The 20,689-nt window shown below is 49.8% G+C and overlaps 3 protein-coding genes across 3 annotated transcripts in view; 2 read left to right on the top strand and 1 right to left on the bottom strand.

Moving 5' to 3' along the window:
• Positions 1–13,536, top strand: part of wwc1 (WW and C2 domain containing 1) — a gene marked incomplete at its 5' end in the record, with an annotated part of 37,910 nt that extends 24,374 nt beyond the window's left edge. The window contains 13 exon segments of the mRNA XM_080549622.1: positions 1,251–1,275; positions 1,277–1,369; positions 1,886–1,982; positions 1,985–2,049; positions 2,635–2,827; positions 4,026–4,169; positions 6,018–6,082; positions 6,950–7,094; positions 7,733–7,900; positions 8,315–8,407; positions 10,255–10,485; positions 11,570–11,688; positions 13,399–13,536. Of these exon segments, the coding sequence (XP_080405748.1) occupies positions 1,251–1,275; positions 1,277–1,369; positions 1,886–1,982; positions 1,985–2,049; positions 2,635–2,827; positions 4,026–4,169; positions 6,018–6,082; positions 6,950–7,094; positions 7,733–7,900; positions 8,315–8,407; positions 10,255–10,485; positions 11,570–11,688; positions 13,399–13,465 (1,505 nt within the window). The 3' untranslated portion in view covers positions 13,466–13,536.
• On the bottom strand, positions 12,230–12,938 carry LOC308174534 (gamma-crystallin M2-like; the record flags this gene model as incomplete). Its single annotated transcript, XM_080549623.1, has 2 exons — positions 12,230–12,514; positions 12,672–12,938. The coding sequence occupies 2 exons, from the start codon at positions 12,936–12,938 to the stop codon at positions 12,230–12,232; spliced, it is 552 nt and encodes a 183-aa protein (XP_080405749.1).
• A 7,038-nt stretch (positions 13,537–20,574) lies between the features above and the next one.
• The window catches only part of rars1 (arginyl-tRNA synthetase 1), a 29,835-nt gene continuing 29,720 nt past the window's right edge, over positions 20,575–20,689 (top strand). Inside the window, exon 1 of the mRNA XM_080549719.1 lies at positions 20,575–20,688. Coding sequence (XP_080405845.1) covers positions 20,644–20,688 — 45 coding nt within the window. The 5' untranslated portion in view covers positions 20,575–20,643. The remainder of the gene's footprint in view (position 20,689) is intronic.

The following is a 20,689-nucleotide window of genomic DNA, read 5'->3' as shown; positions in this document are numbered from 1 at the left end:
CTCAGTAACATCAGAGACAGTAACAAACAGACAGTAACAAACAGACAGTAACAATATATGTGGAAGTTATATGGGTCTTGTAAGTAGTTTCTGGCAGGATGTATAGGTTTTCTATAGTAAGGAAATCTCTTGTTGCACAATGACAACTTATTACTGAGAGAGAGAGAGAGAGAGAGAGAGAGAGAGAAGAGAGAGAGAGAGAGAGAGAGGAGAGAGAGAGAGAGAGAGAGAGAGAGAGAGAGAGAGAGAGAGAGAGAGAGAGAGAAGAGAGAGAGAGAGAGAGAGAGAGAGAGAGAGAGAGAGAGAGAGAGAGAGGGGGGGGGGGAGAGGGCAGTCTGTGATGTAATATAGTCCTCTGTCACTCTAGACACCATTCTAACACACTTAACGTTATTAGACCTGGAGTCTTGGCAGATGTGTGTGTGTGTGTGTGTGTGTGTGTGCGTGTGTGTGTGAAAGGGAGAGAGAGAGAGAGAGAGAGAGAGAGAGAGAGAGATTCTAACAAACTAACTTTATTGGACATGGAGGTCTTGAAAGATTTGTGTATGTACGCGTGCGTGTGTATGTACGCGTGCGTGTGTATGTATGTGTGTGTGTATGTACATGTGTATGTGTGTGTGTGTACTGTGTACGCTTGTGTGTGTGTGTGTGTGTGTGTGTGTGTGGGAGGGAGAGGAAGAGGGAGGAATTTAAGCTGCCACCTGTAACCTGACTGCCAGAGCTGGAGCAGAGTGGGGGAGGGAGGAGAGGAGGGAGAGAGGAGGGAGAGGGGGAGAGGGGAGAGGAGGAGGAGGAGGAGAGGAAGGCTCGGGTTACAGCCCTGTGTGGGCCCGGGCCGTTGTGTCACCCTGGAACTCAACACTGGTTCCCATGGCGACCGCGGGGGAAAGGTTGACATGGTGTTGTGTTTCTCTCCTCCTCTCTCTCCTCTCTCACCTCTCACCCACCTCTTCGACCCTCCTCCCTCCCTCTCTCTTCCTCCTCCTCCTCCCTCCTCCCCCTCTTCCTGCTCTCCTCTCACTTCTCTCCCTCGTCTTCTCCATCTCCCTCCCTCCCTCCCTCCCTCCCTTTCCCTCCCCTCTCATGGTACTGTGTTTCTCACCTCTCACCTCTCGCCCACCTCTTCGCCTCCTGCCTCCCCCTCTTCCTCTCTCCTCACCTCTCCACCTCTCCCTCCCTCCCCCTCTCTCCCTCCCCCCTCTCCCTCCCTCCCTCCACCTCTCCCCCCCTCCCTCCCACCCCTCTCTCAGACTCTGCGGGTGAGGTCCGAGGCCCGGGGGGCGGGGCCTAAGAAGATGGGCGTGACCTCGGCGGTGTCGGACGAGTCGGTGGCGGGCGACAGCGGCGTGTACGAGCCGTCGGAGAGGAGGTACGTAGGAGGAGGGAGGGAGGAGGGAGGGAGAGAGGAGGTACATAGGAGGGGAGGGAGGGAGGGAGGGAGGAGAGGAGGTACATAGGAGGGGAGGGAGGGAGGGAGGGAGGGAGGGAGAGGAGGTACATAGGAGGGGAGGGAGGGAGGGAGGGAGGGAGGGAGGAGAGGAGGTACGTAGGAGGGGAGGGAGGAGCGGAGGTACGTAGCCCCCCCGGGTCAGCTGACCTGTCTGTCCGACATAAACACCAAACAGGAAGCAACTACATGTACTAAATGTTACCCCTGTTAAGACAGGACTGATGTAGATCCTGATTTGACCTGTGTGTGTGTGTGTGTGTGTGTGTGTGTCTCTGTGTGTGTGTGTGTGTGTGTGTGTGTGTGTGTATACGTGTCTGCGTCTGCGTGTGCGTGTATGTGTCTGCGTCTGCGTGTGTGTATATATATGTGTGTGTGTGTGTGTGTGTGTCTGCGTCTGCGTGTGCGTGCGTGTGTGTGCGTGTGTGTGTGTGTCAGGCCCGGCCTCCCTGCAGACGTGTCGCCTGGGGAGGAGGAGCGGCCCCCCCCCGGCTGTGCCCAGGTCAGCCTAGGCCTGAAGTACCAGGCCAGGAGCAGCGCTTCAGCGTGTTCGTCATGACCCTCTCCAACTGCAGCGCCCTCTGTCTGCCGGCTGACCACAAGTGTAAGGGACACGTCTGCCTTTGTTTTTCAAGCTTTAAAAAAAAAAAATTATATACTTACTTTTTTTCAACAACATCTCAGGCATAAAACACCCACCAAACAGAAAAACACATCATACATAACAAGGAAAAGAAAGAACACAAACTTGTGGGGGGATATCATGAGGTCATGTTCAGGAGTTTGTGAAGCTTTGACAGAAGTGTGACAGGTGACTGATGGGTGGATAGATGATTCACTTAGAGAAATAGACAAATGTACTTGTTGCTAGTTTTGGGATAAAAGTGTCTGCTAAATGTCTAAAATGTTGGAAAAAAAATGATACTGTTTTTTTTTTTTATGTTAAAAACATATACTTAAAAATGTTTGGGGTTTGAGTGTGTGTGTGTTCTCTGGTATTGAATGTGTGTGTGTGTGTGTTCTCTGGTATCTAATGTGTGTTTGAATGTGTGTGTGTGTGTGTGTGTGTGTGTGTGTGTGTGTGTGTGTGTGTGTGTGTGCGTGCATGAGTGTTCTCTGGTATCTTAACACGTGTGTGGGTTTTCTGGTATCTTAACGTGTGTGTGTGTGTGTGTCCTCCCCCCCAGCTACCTGCGCGTGGCCGTGCTGCCCTGCTCAGAGACGACCCGCTGCCTGTTCCGCACACGCGGTTCCCTCCCGCTGGACGCCGTGGAGGTCAACGAGGTCTTCGGCGTCCAGATGTCCCACAATGCCTTGCGGCAGAAGACCCTGAGGGCGGACGTGTGCCGCACCAGCAAGTCGGGCCGTGAGCAGTGTCTGGTGGGTCCCCCCCCGCTCTCTCTCCCCCGCTCTCCCCCCTCTCTCTCCCCGCTCTCTCTCCCCCGCTCTCTCCCCCCGTTCTCTCCCCCCGCTCTCTCCCTCCGCTCTCTCTCCCCCCGCTCTCTCCCCCCGCTCCCCCCCCCCCCCCCACCGCTCTCTCTCCCCCGCTCTCTCCTCCGCTCTCTCCCCCCCTCTCTCTCTCCCCCCCGCTCTCTCCCCCCGCTCTCTCCCCCCGCCCTCTCCGTCCTGCTTGTTATCCACGCTCGGCCGTATCGATCGATGATTGATGTTGTTTTGGTAGACGTGTGTTTAAGCAGGTACGTACGTGCGTGTGGTTAAAATACGCCATGTACCAATATTGACTTGCCGCGCCCATCTGCAAACGTTGTCACGTTGGGGTGTTTGTGGAATGTCTGATCTGGAATGTGTCAGTCCGATAACTGTAACTGCATACATTCATCTCTGTCAGATGTGTGACGTGTGTTTGTGTGTGTGTGTGTGTGTGTGTGTGTTATGTGACATAATCATTGATGCGCCCCCTCCGTCTCTGCTACCCGCCTGCATGTAAAGTATGTCTTGTGTGTGCCTTCCATGTGGCTGCTGTGACTATTTAGTTTTCCCTTGTCCCCTTTGTATTGGTTTTATTGCATGAACTGTATTGATGTTGCTGCCATCATCTGTGTCTGCTTGTTGGTGCTTGCTCCAATCGGGTGCGATATGTGACACATTCTAATGCTTAGGTCCTCATGTCGGGATCTGATGTAATGATCAGACTTTTTTTTCGAAAAATGTGAATACATTCCGCGTTGTTTAGAAATCGCTAGTCGACTGACACGGCTTGTTTTGTGAGCCTGCTAACAATGTAAAGTAGTGTTAGTTAACTAGGTAGCAGTGGGATTACTCACAGAATCAATTTTGTTGCAGTGTTTTGGCTTGACTAGCGAGTTTCTAACTCCTGTGATTTTTTTCTCTTTCCCTCTCCCTTTTCTCTCATCTCTCTCTCTCCCTTCTTTTCTCATCTCTCTCTCCTCTCTCTCTCTCCTTTTCTCCCTCTCCCTTCCTTTCTCATCTCTCTCTCTCTTTCTCTCTCTCTCTCTTTCTCTCTCTCTCTCTCTCTCTCTCTCTCTCTCTCTCTCTCTCTCTCGCTCTCTCCTTCTCTCCCTCTCCCTTCCTTCTCATCTCTCCCCCCCCCCCCCAGGCGGGAGCCCAGATCAGCCTAGCTGATGTGAACTGTTCGGGGGAGAGGAGCATCAAGGTGTACAACCTCCTGAACCACACCTACCTGCCAGCCATGAGCAGCCAGGACAGCAACCACACAGAGACACACACACAGGCCCACACGGTAACACACACACACACACACACACACACACACACCACACACTGGCCCACACGGTAACCACACACAGAGACACACACACACTGGCCCACACGGTAACCACACACAGAGACACACACACACACTGGCCCACAGAGTAACACACACAGACACACACACACACACTGGCCCCATAGGGTAACACACACACACACACACACACCAGGGTTTCCGTTAACCGGTAATTACCGGTCTTTGTCCGGTAAAATTAGTAGAAGTCCGACAAATTGAAAACTCGTCGGACATAAATGTCCGGTGAAAATAATTCCCTCTAACCATTTTCAGCTGAGCACCAAACACACATAACACTGCCCGAGAGAGAAGGACCCGCCCCCTTTAGTTAGCCTATAGGCTATAGGCTAACTAAAGGGGGCGGGTCCTTCTCTCTCGGGCAGTATTGTGTGTGTTTGGTGCTCAGCTGAAAATGGTGTCCCGAAGCGGAGCGCTTTAACTTTATCGCACAATAACAAGGATAACAAACGAAACGGACAACATTTACACTAAGATGGAGACAAACTTCAGCGATATGATCTAACAGCCGGTCTTCAGGACGACATACAGACCCGTATGAGCTTACAGGGCTATCCCCTATCTATCTGAGAAAAGGCATAGCCTAGGCTGTAACATCGAACGGAAATTAGCCTATACGCATTGCAAGTTAATTTAAAGCCTATTTATTTTCAAAGAGTTTTATTCTACTTTATTTTATCTGATAAAAGGCATATGAACGGAAATTAGGCTAGCCGTGTCACGCCAGAAGCCTACATGCTTGCACTGTTACTGTTCAATAAAATGTTATACATCTAGACATTGTGGTATTTCTTTATATACGTATCCCAGACTGCCTATCAATTGTTTCTCAATAAACAGTTATGTTCTCCCCATTGTCATACTCCCGAGCTAAACGAAATGCCTTCCCAACCAGCGAGACCTGGTTATAGAAATGACGTTGTTTTATTGATTTTTAAAAAAAGGGTAAAACTGGAAAGAGAAAATAGAAAACTCACATTAATCCCAAACAATTTAACAAACTTCAGTTAATGTAATGTGGAGTCCGTTCATTGATCGATGCTGTCTGTTCAGTTCCCAGTGAGGCGCCCGTTCAGCGCTGGACCCGTTCAGCGCTGGATTTGACGCATTGCATAGCGCGCATGCATCAAATCATGTTATATTATTATATATTATATAGCTCGCATCTAATCGTATCGGATGAGAAATAGACATTAAATGACATATATAGGCCGCTACACAACAGTAATCACCGCGACAAACAGCTATATTAGATTTGAAGAAAAAAAAAGATGATTTAGAAAAAATTTTTTTTATTATATTTTAATATGAAGACCGGAATATATCACGTTTGTCCGGTAAATCGAATTCTTCCCGGACACGATGTCCGACGGCAAATTTTTCTAACGGAAACCCTGACACACACACACACACACACACACACACACACCACACACACTGGCCCACACGGTAACCACACACAGAGACACACACACACTGGCCCACACGGTAACCACACACAGAGACACACACACACTGGCCCACAGAGTAACACACACAGACACACACACACACACTGGCCCCATAGGGTAACACACATAGAGACACACACACACACACACTTACCTTTTATTAGGCCTTGTATCTCCATGTGCAACATCTCACTAGGTTGGTCCTGTGTGGATTTCACATTGATATGAAATCAAACTTTATATACTAGCACACTTCATACACAGATGCAATATAACATGCTTTACAGTATTTGATAGTGTGTGTGTGTGTGTGTGTGTGTGTGTGTTCCAGAACTGTGTGTCAGTGACAGAGACAGTAGCAGGCAGTCTTGAGGGAGCACCTGAAGAGGACGAATGGTGAGTTCCTGAACAAACACACCTTTATCTGTTTACTCTCCTCCTCTCCTCCCCCTCTCAACCTCTCCTCTCCTCTCCTCCCCCTCTCAACCTCTCCTCTCCTTCTGCGTTCACCTTCTCCTCTCCTCCCCTCTCCTCCTGCTTTCAACCTCTCCTCTCCTCCTTTCACCCTCTACCAGAGAGCATTCTTCAGTACGCCTCACACAGTCACACATACACAGTACTCCCAGTCAATGAGGGGGATCCTGTGTCACACACACACACACACACACACACACACACACACACACACACACATACATCCGGAATCCCACCGAGCAGGTTCATACACACAATGATGGTGCTTGAATTTCAGATACACCTCCTCAGTTAAATAACACCTGTCCCCCTCCCGTCCCCTCCTCCTCCCCTCCTCCCCTCCTCCCCCATCTCCTTCTCCCACGGGAATTACCCAGGCCTCATTGGCACACCAACCCTCCTCCACCCCATCAACCCTCCCCCCCCCCCCTCTCTCTCAGGGTAGACACAGACAGGTGACTTACTCAAACAGGCTGCTTTTCTCCCTCTGTCTGTCTGTCCCTCCCTCCTTCTCTTTCCCTCCCTCCTTCTCTCCCTCCCTTTCTTCCACCCCACTCTCAGGTAGACAGGGACAGGTGTATGACTCAGACAGGTTTTTTTCCTTCCTCCTCTCCTTCTCCTCCCCCCTTCTCTCTCTTTGCCGGTCTGTATCGCTCCATCTCCCTCTCCCTCCCCCCTTCTCTCTCTCTCTCTCTCTCTCTCTCTCTCTCTCTCTCTCTCTCTCTCTCTCTCTCTCTCTCTCTCTCAGTGTGTTATATCACTAGTTTCTGTGCCCCCCCCCCCCCCCAGGCAAGGCGAGGCCCTGGAGGGAGATGTGTTTGAAGACGAGGAGGGGCCTCTACAGGAAGAGGAGGAGTTCTATCCTGACAGCAGCCAATGGGAGGGAGAGGAGGAGGCGGCCAAAGTGACTCAAACAGGAAGCATGACAGAGAGGGTACTTTAACTATGATACTGAGTCATTGTTTGGTCCGGTATGTAGATATGTATATAGGTATGTATGTAGGTATGAATATAGTTATGTATATAGATATGTATATATATGTATATAGGTATAAATATAGTTATGTATGAGTATAGATATGTATATAGGTGTGAATATAGATATGAATATAGACGTGAATATATATATATATATCGGTTTGTATATAGATATAAATATAGACAGATATGGCCGAGGCACACGGGAAGCGGCATATTGGCCGGCCGCTTCCGAGGGTGGGATAGGAGTATTTCTGGACTAGGATCCGTCGCGCAACACCGCCCCCGTCTGGTGCTGGAGTAACGGTACTGGGCTCGAGGAGCCAGTCAGCCTAGTCTGCCTGGCGGCCTCCTCTGGGACTGCCGGCCACGGGGTCGGGCGGCGGATCCTTCGCAATAGGCAGGGGATAATTGGATGCTAAGTTGGGTTAAATTGGCTACCAAATTGGGTGAAAAGGGGATAAAATCTGAAAAACAAATTTATAAAAAAAAAAAGATATAAATATAGATACCTAGATATATCGATATGTATATAGCGATGTTTATAGATGTACATACATATGAATATAGACTATACCCCCCCCCCCCCCCCAGGTGAATAAGGAGACCAGTATGGACGGCCTCCCCCCCTACGCCTCCGTGGTTCGGCCCAAGGAGCGCCGGCCTGACGCCCCCCCCCACCAGAACCCCTTCGTCAGGGGCAACACCATCATACGCTCCAAGACCTTCTCCCCCGGACCCCAGAGTCAATACATCTGCAGGGTGAGACACACACACACACACTCACACACACACACACACACACACACACTGTATACATCATAAATTATGCATAAATGAATCTCACATGATTAACTGCAGACAGACAGAAAAACACACACACAGATGGATAATCGTGAGCACACACACACACACACGCGCATGCATGCACACACACGCATGCACCAGACACACACACACACACACACACACACACACACACACACACACTGTATACATCATAAATGATGCATAAATGAATCTCACATGATTATCTGTAACCCAAGTTATCATTAGCTTTGTCAGCTTGTCATTACTACTAATAAAGCTGTCTCCCCTGTCTTTGTTGCTGTGATGTGTGTCTGGTGTGTGATGGTGTGTGTGTGTGTGTGTGTGTGTGTGTGCGTGTGTGTCCAGATCAACCGCAGTGACAGTGACAGCTCCACGCTGTCTAAGAAGTCTCCCTTCGTCAGGAACGCCTCAGAGAGACGCAGCATGAGGATGAAGAAGGTAGAGAGAGAGAGAGTGTGTGGGTGTGGGTGTGGTTGCGGTTGGGTGCATGTTTGGGTGGGTGTGTATGTAGGGGTGGGTGTGGGTGCGGGTGTATGTGTATGTACGTGTGGGTGTGTATGTGTATGTAGGTGTGGGTGTGTATGTGTATGTAGGTGTGGGTGTGTATGTGTATGTAGGGGTGGGTGGGGGTGTATCTGAGAGTGTCTCTCCATCAGTCTCTCCATCCATCCCCCTCTCCTCTTTCAGTCTCTCCATCCATCTCCCTCTCCTCCCTCAGTCTCTCAATCCATCTCCCTCTCCTCCCTCAGTCTCTTCATCCATCTCCCTCTCCTCCCTCAGTCTCTCCATCCATCTCCCTCTCCTCCCTCAGTCTCTCCATCCATCCCCCTCTCCTCCTCCCTCAGTCTCTCCATCCATCTCCCTCTCCTCCCTCAGTCTCTCCATCCATCTCCCTCTCCTCCCTCAGTCTCTCCATCCATCCCCCTCTCCTCCTCCCTCAGTCTCTCCATCCATCTCCCTCTCCTCCTTCAGTCTCTCCATCCATCTCCCTCTCCTCCTTCAGTCTCTCCATCCATCTCCCTCTCCTCCTTCAGTCTCTCCATCCATCTCCCTCTCCTCCCTCAGTCTCTCCATCCATCCCCCTCTCCTCCTCCCTCAGTCTCTCCATCCATCCCCCTCTCCTCCCTCAGTCTCTCCATCCATCTCCCTCTCCTCCCTCAGTCTCTCCATCCATCTCCCTCTCCTCCCTCAGTCTCTACACCCATCTCCCTCTCCTCCCTCAGTCTCTCTATCCATCTCCCTCTCCTCCTTCAGTCTCTCCATCCATCTCCCTCTCCTCCCCCAGTCTCTCCATCCATCCCCCTCTCCTCCCTCAGTCTCTCCATCCATCTCCCTCTCCTCCTCCCTCAGTCTCTCCATCCATCTCCCTCTCCTCCTCCCTCAGTCTCTCCATCCATCTCCCTCTCCTCCTTCCTTCCTTCTCCTCCTTCAGCACCATCCATCCATCTCCTTCTCCTCCTCCCTCCTCTCATCTCTCCATCCAGCTGTTCCTCTGTGTGTCTCCGACTGTGTTAATAGTGCTATCAGTCCTCCGCCCGCGGGCCCGAGACGCCTCCTCATCCTGCCTCATTAACACGCTCTGTTCTCTGAGAGAAGAAGAAGCTCCCAGCCAGGAACCTTTCCTCCCTCGTCAAATTGACTGTTAATATTTAATGGCTGGCTGAATCTTAAACGAAGGCTGACATTTCTCTTCTTCTATTAATACCGTGACAGGGAATGAACTCTCCTTAGGTGGTTTCTCCGCGGGGGCGGGGGGCGGGGGCGGGGGGGGGGGGGGGGGGAGAGGGGGGAGATTGGGGAGAGGGAGAGAGGGGGGTGGGGGAGGGGGAGAGGGTGAGTAAGAGGGTATTAATATCCTGACAGGGAATGAACTCTGCTTTATTGTCCCTACTGGGCTCAGTGGAGAGAGAGAGGGGGGAGAGAGAGGGGAGAGAGGGGGAGAGAGGGGGAGAGAGGGGGAGAGAGAGGGAGAGAGCATTAATACTGTGACAGGGAATGAACTCTGCTTGGGTAGCTCTCCTTACCGGGGAGAGAGGCTGAGGTGTGTGTGTGTGTGTGTGTGTGTGTGTGTGTGTGTGTTAGTTATCCCTCTCCTCTCCTTCCCCCTAGCCCCCTGTCCCAGTGAAGCATCTAAACAGCCTGCTGTGCGTGTGTGTGTGTGTGTGTGCGTGCACTCTCTCTAACCCCCCTCCCCTCCACCCCCCCCCTCCCTCCAGCCCCAGTGAAGCATCTAAACAGCTCTCTCTAACCTCTCTCTCTCTCCCCCCCCCCCCCTCTCCCTCCAGCCCCCAGTCCCAGTGAAGGGTCTGGACGGCCTGCTGCGGACCTCTCTGGACCTGGAGCTGGACCTGCAGGTGTCGCGGACCCGCCACAGTCGCCTGGACCAGGAGCTGCGCGTGCTGCGGGAGCTGAAGGGGCAGCTGGAGGCAGCCAGGCAGCAGGGCCGCAGGGACCTCCCCGCCTGGGTGCAGGAGGACGAACGCTTCAGGCTGCTGCTCAGACAGGCCGAGAGACAGGTCAGAGGTCAAGGGCAGTTGGAGGGGGGGCAAGGGGGGGGGGGGAGGGAGGGAGAGGAGAGGTGGAGGGAGGGGGGGAGGTGGAGGGAAGGGAGGGTGAGAAGGGGAGCGAGGAGGGAGGGACATGGAGAAGATGAGGGAGCGAAGTGATTAGAGAGCAGGAAGAGGGGGAGGAGGGAGGAGAGGAAGAACAGAGGGGAGGGAGGAGGCGAAGAGGGGTGGGGGGGTTGGATTTTTTCTTTCTTATTTTTTTTTTCAAATTTGTGTTTTAGTTCTGGAAAATGTGAGAAAGAAAAAATTATAATAAAGACACCATGTGCAGAGAATGTTTACGTTTACATTAAATATGACGTCTTTGGCATTTAGCAGAGGCCCTTATCCGAAGGGACTTAGAACAAATACATGTCTGAGGAAGTGAGTCGTCTGTGATCTATCAGTCATCATAAGAAAGTAATCTATGCTAGGACCAGGGGCTGTTGGCGGTCACAATGCTAGTAGACAGTCACAATGCTAGAAGGAGCTCGACAATGGTTCCCATGGCGACCGCGGGGGAAGAAAGGTTGACATGGTGTTGTGTTTCTCTCCTCTCACCTCTCGCCCACCTCTTTGCCCTCCTCCCTCCCTCTGTTCCTCCTCTTCTCCATCTCTCTCCCTCTATTCCTCCTCGCTCCCCCCTCGCTCCCCCCTCTCTCACCTCTAGTTGTCCTCTCCTCTCCCCTCCTCCTCTCCTCTCCTCTCCCCTCCCCCTCTCCTCCCCCCTCCCACCTCTTAATGAAGGCCAGGTTGGACATATTGTCCCAGCAGAGCGCTTGGTTCAGGTGTTATATCTGCATGGCCACCTGTGGTGTTCTACAATCAGTCATCTACTGGTGTGAAGGGCTCCTATTGGTCGGCTAGGAAACTGTCCTGCTGTGAAACCAGGAAAACAAAAGGTCCTTATTTGGGCTTGAATGTGAGAGCTGCTATCTAAATGTGTGTTTGTGTGTGTGTTTGTGTGCGTGTGCGTGTGTGTGTGTGTGTGTGTGTGTATGTGCGTGTGTGTGTGTGTCTGTGTGTGTGTGTGTGTGTGTGTGTGTGTGTGTAGACGAGGGAGGAGCAGCGTGAGGAGCAGCGGGTGGAGAAGATGATGCGGGCGGCGGCCAAGGACGTCCACAAGATCAGAGGCCAGAGCAGGAAGGAGCTGCCAGAGCTACAGTCTTTCAGGTGGGGGACACACACACACACACACACACACACACACACACACTGAGAGACACACACAAACACACACACACACACTAAGAAACACACACACACACACACACACAAACACACAGACACACACACACACTGAGACACACACACACATACACTAAGAAACCCACACACGCACACACGCGCGCACACACACACACACACACACACACACACACACACACACACACACACACACGCGCACACACACACACACACACACACACACACACACACACACACACACACACACACAGAAACACACACAGAAACACACACAGGCTCTGGGTAGTGGGGGTATTGGGGTGGGGAGAGAGACGGTTGGCAGGTTGAGTGACAATGTTGTCTTTTTTGTTTGTTTTTGGTTTTGTTTATGTCTGTTATGGGGGGGTGGGGGGGGGAAATAAGTAAAATAATAGAACATTAATCACAAAAAAACCTCAAAATTCAAATTTTCAAAAAACTTTATTCAATGTCTCTACGATCTCTCGAAGAACCAATCAAACAACTTCTAGTACCAGGAATCCATGATGCGCCTCATGGACATGAACCTCATGTTGTTGTGGCCGTGGCACATCTGACTGAAGTTCCTGTACTCGCCGGGCCTCATGTACCACATCCTGCCCATGTAGTTGGGCTGCTCGTACATGAGCCAGTGGCCGTCCATCACGTTGCAGGACATGCAGTTGTTCATGCTGTAACGCTCCTGGATGGAGTTACAGTCGTCGTTCATCTCGTGCATCTGACCTCCGAAGCTCTCCCTCTCATAGATCCTCATCTTGTAGTTGCCCCTGTGCTGTAATGGGATCAGGAAGATATGGGTTTAGTGGGAGGATAGATAGATAGATAGATAGATAGATAGATAGGGTAGATAGATAGATAGATAGATAGATAGATAGATAGACAGATAGATAGATAGACAGACAGACAGACAGATGGTTGTGTGGACCTACCATGGGGATGTGGCGGCAGGACTGCATGTTCCAGTTGAACATGTTGTTGTAGTCGGAGTACTCTCCCTTCCTGAAGAACCACTGGTTGCCCATGTAGTTGTTGCGCTCGTAGGCCATCCAGCAGCCGTTGTGCACCCTGCAGGACTGGCAGCGGCTCATGTAGGAGGACATGTCGGAACAGTCGCTAGAACAGTCGTAGGAGCGGCCGCCGAAGTTCCTCTCCTCGTAGAAGGTGATCTTGCCCATCATGTTCATGTTGGAAGTCATGTTGCTAGCGGTGGTTAGCTGCTGTTGCTGGTCCTAGAGGTGGTGGTGACTGACTACCTGTTGGGAAGCTCTCCATTTTATACCTGTGGGACCAGGGGCCTCTGCCATTGTTTGGAGAGAGAGAGAGAGAGAGGCCCTGAGTCAGCGACATGCCTTTTCTACCCACCCATCCACCTACCTACCTCTACCTAGTGATAATAATAGTGCCATTCTCTCACTAGATGCCGAGAAAGCATTCTGAGAAACACACACACACACACACACACACACACTGAAAGACACACACACACACACACACACACACACACACACACACACAGGCAAGCACAGACTCATACACACACGCGCACACACACCTGATCACAACAAGAGCATGATTCCAAATCCCCTCTGCTTTGTGTTGTGTAAAGTTCCAGTAAACCTGACGACCTGACGGTTTATCTTCTCATCTCCTCCCCAGAGAGAAGATGGCCTTCTTCACCAGAGCCAAGACCAACATCCCTGACCTCCCTGCAGACGACGTGTAGACAACACCAACACCCTCCATCTACCCTGCCCTCCACCCTCCATCTACCCTACATCTACCCTCCATCTACCCTCCATCTACCCTCCATCTACCCTACATCTACCCTCCATCTACCCTGCCCTCCACCCTCCATCTACCCTACATCTACCCTCCATCTACCCTCCATCTACCCTCCATCTACCCTCCATCTACCCTACATCTACCCTCCATCTACCCTACATATACCCTCCATCTCCCCTACATCTACCCTACATCTACCCTGTATCTACCCTCCATCTACCCTCCATCTACCCTCCATCTACCCTACATCTACCCTCCATCTACCCTACATCTACCCTACATCTACCCTGCCCTCCACCCTCCATCTACCCTGTATCTACCCTCCATCTACCCTCCAGCTACCCTCCATCTACCCTCCATCTACCCTCCATCTACCCTACATCTACCCTACATCTACCCTCCATCTACCCTACATCTACCCTGCCCTCCACCCTCCATCTACCCTGTATCTACCCTCCATCTACCCTGTATCTACCCTCCATCTACCCTACATCTACCCTGACCTCCACCCTCCATCTACCCTCCATCTACCCTGCCCTCCACCCTCCATCTACCCTCCATCTACCCTATATCTACCCTGCCCTCCACCCTGTATCTACCCTCCATCTACCCTGCCCATCCATCCTATCCATCCATCCTGTATCTACCCTGCCCATCTAGATCTACCCTGCAGATCTACTTTGCAGCTCTATCCTACATCTACAACATGCAGAGAAGGCCGACATCCGTGATGACATTAGCTGAGCTGAGATGTCCCCTCCTGGCCACCATAGCTCAGCTGAGATGTCCCCTCCTGGCCACCATAGCTGAGCTGAGATGTCCTCTCCTGGCCACCATAGTTGCTGGAACAATGCTGGAAAGTACAACGTAAAGAGGGAATATCTGGGCCAGAACAGAACACTGGTTTGGGGTTTGACCCTGGATCGACCCCTCGTCTCTGACCTCTGACCTTACAGAAGACCTGGCCTGAGCATTTATTCAGCCAGTCTTAACTGCTGTGTCCAAGGCCATGACGATGATGACATGCGGTGATGACGACGATGATGATGACGATGCACACTTCTGGTGGTATGATGAAGAAATTGAGAAGAATAATAATAATGTATGTACAGTAGGAAATCGTCACGTTTTCAGAACACTGGGTTTTTTAGATCTCAGCGATGTTAATCTGTATAGTGTTTTTTTTTTCCTTTTATTTTATTTAAAAAAACAAACAAACTAGGACTAGAGTATAGTTTTTGTTCCCCCCCCCCCCCCCCGCACACACTCAGACACACACACTCTCTGCAGCATTATCTTACTGTTACTAATAAGTGGATGTTAGTCGGTTAGCTAGCTACAGGACATTTGAGGTCGGTTTCACAGACGAGGTTTAAGCCTAGTCCTGGACTAAATCACACTTTCAGTGTAAAATCATCCATTGAAGATACTAGTACTTAGTCTAGGATTAGCCTGAAGCCTTGTCTGTCAAACCGGACCTCGACATCTCCCCGTGCATCCGATCGTCATTCCATTTACACACCAGCGTGTTCTATGTGATGTGTGTATTTTTGGGAGGAAACATGCAGTTCTGTTCACGACCACCGGGAGTGCTCTTGAACTCCGTAACCAAGATGTGAACACATGAATCCTAGAGGTACTTCTTATCTTATCTTATCTACACCAGGGGGGAGGCTGGCTGGCGGGAGGGGCAGAAATCGGAGGACACGATACCGTTCCTCATTCCGTTCCATGCATTATAGTGAGTCCCCGTCCTCCGATTTCTACCCTCCGCCAGCCTCCCCTGGTGTACGCTGTCTCCAGCACAACGGTGCCTCCAGATCTGAGGTGTATGATGGTGTACTTTGGCTGGACGTGGGGGGGGGTCAGGGCCGGCCACTGGCATAAACAGTCTGTGTGGTTGTTTGCAGTCGATTTAGCGCAAGCTTCCACCCGTCAATCAAACAACTCTGTGTGGCTATATAGGAACCTGCTGTGATGTAACGGCATTGTCTTCTCTTGGTTCTAGACCCTACATACAGGTGTAGTGGAGGTGGTTGGGAGTCAGGCTTCCGTGACAGGGAAGTTAGCCCTGCGTGAGACATCAAATCAAGTGTAGTCCTCAGACCTCGAGGAAGTCCTCGGTAGACGATTGGGTCTTCCAAGTGGGTTCGAACCCCCCCACCCCTGCCACACACATTATCTGTGTGTGTAGTAGTACCGGTCTGGCCGTCCAGTGTACTGTGCGTGGCTGCTAAGAGGCTCTCCCCTTTAGACACACACACACACACACACACACGCACACACAGACTCAACATTGTATAGGAACGGCACTAACTGTCGGTCAAGACTCAGGTAGGTTAAATTGGATAGTGTGTCTGCACTTTACGATAGGAAAAACAACGAGAGGAAAGGAGGAGGATTGTTCCAGCGGAGCGACACTCCCGCCCAGTCTGAGGGGGGGGGCGGTGGTCGAACCACCACTTGATAAAGCACACAGCGACTATTCACCAGCGACCACGTGAGAAACCTGGCGAACTGTAAGGTTTCGTCGACGGAGAATTACCGATGCTAAACGGGAGGATTTGAATGGGTCCGTTCCCACACATGTTTTATAGACGATTTTAAGTCGCTTTGGATAAACGCGTCTGCTGATTGTACAGAAATGTCATGTAAATGTTATCCGATCTGAACTCATTGAACTGAGAACCCCTGAGTATCGGAGCAGTCTTGTTTTACACTGGACTGTGCATGCGTGTGCATACGTGTACGTACTGGACTGTGCATACGTGTACGTACTGGACTGTGCATACGTGTACGTACTGGACTGTGCATGCGTGTGCATACGTGTACGTACTGGACTGTGCATATGTGTGTCTCTGTCTCTGTCTGGGTACTCTCTATAGAGTCAGACATTACTAGTGGAGGTGTGAGGTCTGTGGATGTGGGGGTAGTAGAGATAGGTTGGATGTGAGGGTAGTAGAGATGGTTGGATGTGGGGGTAGTAGAGATGGTTGGATGTGAGGGTAGTAGAGATGGTTGGATGTGGGGGTAGTAGAGATGGTTGGATGTGAGGGTAGTAGAGATGGTTGGATGTGGGGGTAGTAGAGATGGTTGGATGTGAGGGTAGTAGAGATGGTTGGATGTGAGGGTAGTAGAGATGGTTGCATGTGGGGGTAGTAGAGATGGTTGGATGTGGAGGGTAGTAGAGATGGTTGGATGTGAGGGTAGTAGAGATGGTTGGATGTGGGGGTAGTAGAGATGGTTGGGTGTGAGGGTAGTAGAGATGGTTGGATGTGAGGGTAGTAGAGATGGTTGGATGTGGAGGTAGTAGAGATGGTTGGATGTGGGGGTAGTAGAGATGGTTGGATGTGAGGGTAGTAGAGATGGTTGGATGTGAGGGTAGTAGAGATGGTTGGATGTGAGGGTAGTAGAGATGGTTGGATGTGAGGGTAGTAGAGATGGTTGGATGTGAGGGTAGTAGAGATGGTTGGATGTGGGGATAGTAGAGATGGTTGGATGGATGTGGGGGTGTAGTAATTTCAACAGTGGTACTGACATTGTCCCTGATCACATCCCTAAGGATGTATACATTAGCCTAGGGCCTAGAGGTTGAGAGAAGATTATATGATATGCCATTTAGCAGAAAATTTTTATCCAGAGCGACTTACATTGCAGTGAGTGCATACGTTTTTTCAGTATATATGGTCCCAGCGGGAATCGAACCCACAACCTAAGCGTTGTTAGCGCCATGCTCTACCAACTGAACCACAGAGGACCACTTTTGTGTGGATTCCCCTGGAGATAGTTTCACATCATGTGACGATACAGTAGTACCCTCTCTTTGAAGGTAGTAGAAAAGAAAGGGTTTATTTGCATTGAGGGGACATTGGGTTTCCCTACTAAAATGGACTTCCCCCATTGACTTTCCTTGGGAACATCTTTCTGTTGACCAAACTTTGTGGGTTGTGTGGATTGGTGCTGTCAGGCCTGAATGACAGGGGGGGAGAGGGGTTCTAGACCTAGTCCTGTTGGGAGAGTGTTCCAGGGGAGGCTGGTGGAGGTAGAAATGGGAGGACGGGGCTCTGTGTAATGCCTGGAATGGAATGGAATGAGGAATGGTCTCAAACACCAGTGTATTCCCGTCCCGCAGACGCCGTACAGCGTAAAGATCTTGGATCTGAATAGTGGATTTACTGTGAAGCCCAACTTATTAGGCTATTATGTGTGTGTGTCTGTGTGTGTGTGTGTGTGTGTGTGTATGCGTGTATGCGTATGTGTGTATGTGCGTGCGTGCACTATGTAGGCGCCACTCATCTCAACACACCTTCTTTTGCAGCGAGGAGTTCTGGAAATTGCAACTGGCATCATCAGGCATCTAGACGGGCAGCTCTCTCTCAAACACTTCCTGAACTCTATTTCATTGGGCACGGTGAAACGCCCCCCCCCCCCCAAACACACACACACACACACACATTCCACACGTGACAGGCTGATCTCCATGGTGCCTAGCCAGCTGACAGGTCTACAGGTGGATTAATACATTCCGTGCCTCCTAGCCTCCTAACTCGTTATTCAGATGTGAAATATGATAAACCTCTATATTGGGCGTATTGAAAGTGAGAGAAAAGCATTCTTCCTTCCTTCTCTAGAGGGCGAGCCTCCGGCCCACAGGCTGTGAGGCTGGACGTGTCGTTCTGTAGCACACACACAGGCCCCTCTCTGTCCCAGGGTGCACTGCGGCGTCTCCATTGAAAGCTCACCGGAACTCAGATCGAGAGTGAGTTAGAAAGAACACTGAGACCAATGGGGCATTCCATCAACGTCGTTAAAGGGGGAAAAAAATCCAGGTTTATTTTTTCGAAGTCTTGCGAAACTTCAGTCAATCAAAATAAGCTTTGGTTTTCCTTTAGCGAGGTTGATGGGATACCCCCCAGGTGCACAGGAGAGATGCTCTAGAATGACTCCTCGTCTCCACGGCCACCCCGCGTTGCTGTTGTTGTTGTTGTTGTTGTTATGATGTCATGTTGCTGTTCCAGTATACATGGTCTTCCTGTCAGTGTAGCCACACCCAGATGGTTGCATGGGTTCAGGCCGGGTGGGGGGGGGGAGGCTGGGGGAGGTAGGAATCGGAGGACGGGCTGGTTGTAACGCATGGAGCGGAATGCATTACAATGAGCCAGCCTCCGATTTCTACCTCCAACAGCCTCCACTGTGTTTAGGCCTAATTCATACAGTGTACCATGGCCAATTTGTTAGTGTCTTTGTGTAGTAGATGATTACAAAAAATAAAACTGACTATGTTACACTACACCTCTGTAAAGGAACGCCACTAATATTCAAAGCACACAAGTCAAAAGACGTGAACTGTATACTGTGAATGGACCCGTTTTTGTTTTTTGTTTTTGTTTTTTTTGGGCGGGGGGGGGAATCAGCATTATTTTAGAGAGTGTGTGCCTTTTTAAGAGCAAAAACTATTATTTTAACCTGTTGAAGGCAAAAAAAATGACAAAAATGTGGCCACCATTGAGACAGAAGTGGTGTCGAATAATGTGTACTGTTTGCATTTGAATGTGAACTGTTTACTTTGAAGAAAAAAACTAAAAATAAGAAAATAAAAAGAAAGAAAGAAAGAAAAAGATCATGAGTGGAGGAGAGTGAACACCCAGAGAAGTCTTACATTAGGGCTTCTGATACCATCCTAAAATGTCTGGATCTGGATGGAACAGGACTACGCATGTGATTAACTGAAGCTAGTCTATGATTGGCTAGATTGTTTAGTAACGGTTGCAGTGGAACTTCCGGAAGGCCCCGACGTTCTTCCTCTGTCACCCAGCATGTATGTTGTTGACAAAGACTGTCAATGTAATCAGAAATGAATGTAGGTCTTGCTTCATCAGTAATCAGAAATCATCACTTTCTCGAAAACCCCTTACTGTATGCTGGTAGATATGAATGATTTTGTCCTCTTGTAGGCTGTGATATAATAATTATTGTTTTGTTTTGAAGTTTCAAGTGCATTTTTTGTTTGATTATTTTTTTTTAAATCTGTTGTATTAAGGCTGGCTATGGAGCCTGGTATGTGTATGGAGATGGTTTTTGAGAAATACAGCATGTATTTATTGCACTTTGTGATCTTAGGTGTGCTTTCTGTTTCTGTTTCCTCCTTCTGAGACTCCTGGAAGCTGTGAATTTTATCATGGACACTGTGTCAACCAGTTGTAAATATTTCACCAGCACAAAAAAAACATGTTTTGTAGTTTCACAACAAATAAAACACTTCTTTTCTTCTACCCTTGCCTGTGTTGTCTGCTTGTGTTCTGTGTGAATCTGAAGATAGGCCCTCTCATGTCAGTGAATAATAATAATAATATATTAATAATAATAATATCTATTATTATGATATATTATATATTACTCAAACCCAAGGACGCTTATATTAAATTCTACTATATTTGCAATGTTCCTCAGCAAGTTACTGATCTCAAACTTTTACTTTCATCTTCAGTTTGGACTTTTATCTTCAAATGGATGGACAAAATACAAAAGCATATTCATGGCATGCTTTACCATAATTGTCCAAAACATCGACAATTAATTTTAATTTTAATTAATTTTGCCATTTAGCAGACGCTTTTATCCAAAGCGACTTACAATTACGAATTACAGGGACATTCCCCCTGGAGTAACTGAGGGCTAAGTGCCTTACCCAAGGGCACACTAGTAGTGGTGTGGCTTCAGGCGGGATTCGAACTCACAACCTTCCGATCACAAGTCCAACTCACTATCCACTAGACCACCACTACCCCTCAACAAATGCTTAGAGTGGCGTGATGTTCGATGCACTTTTGATGTCATTTCGCCTCCTCATCTCTCAGCATCCATTGAGCAGAACCAGTAAGCCTCACTGTCTTTCCTGTGCGGTACCAGTACCAGCAGTGACCACACGAGGGCGGTAACCAGTACCAGCAGTGACCACACGGGGGCGGTAAACAAAACCCCCGACAGCTCGGATCAACCCCACCACTTCCCTCTTTCCTCCTCTCCTCGGCTAACCGGTCCACTTGCTCACTTCAACATTCACTTCTTTTGCCACTTTTACCTGGCAGAAGTCAATAATTCCACACCTTTTCAAAGAAAATGGGAGATTCCGTAGCCGCTTACACCTCCCGGGTCCAGCAGCAGG

The sequence above is a fragment of the Nansenia antarctica genome, assembly GCF_963989245.1.
Source record: "Nansenia antarctica genome assembly, chromosome: 20".
Classification (NCBI taxonomy): Eukaryota; Metazoa; Chordata; class Actinopteri; order Argentiniformes; family Microstomatidae; genus Nansenia; species Nansenia antarctica.
The sequence above is the reverse complement of the archived record's forward strand: the minus strand, read 5'-3'. Positions and strand labels throughout refer to the sequence as shown.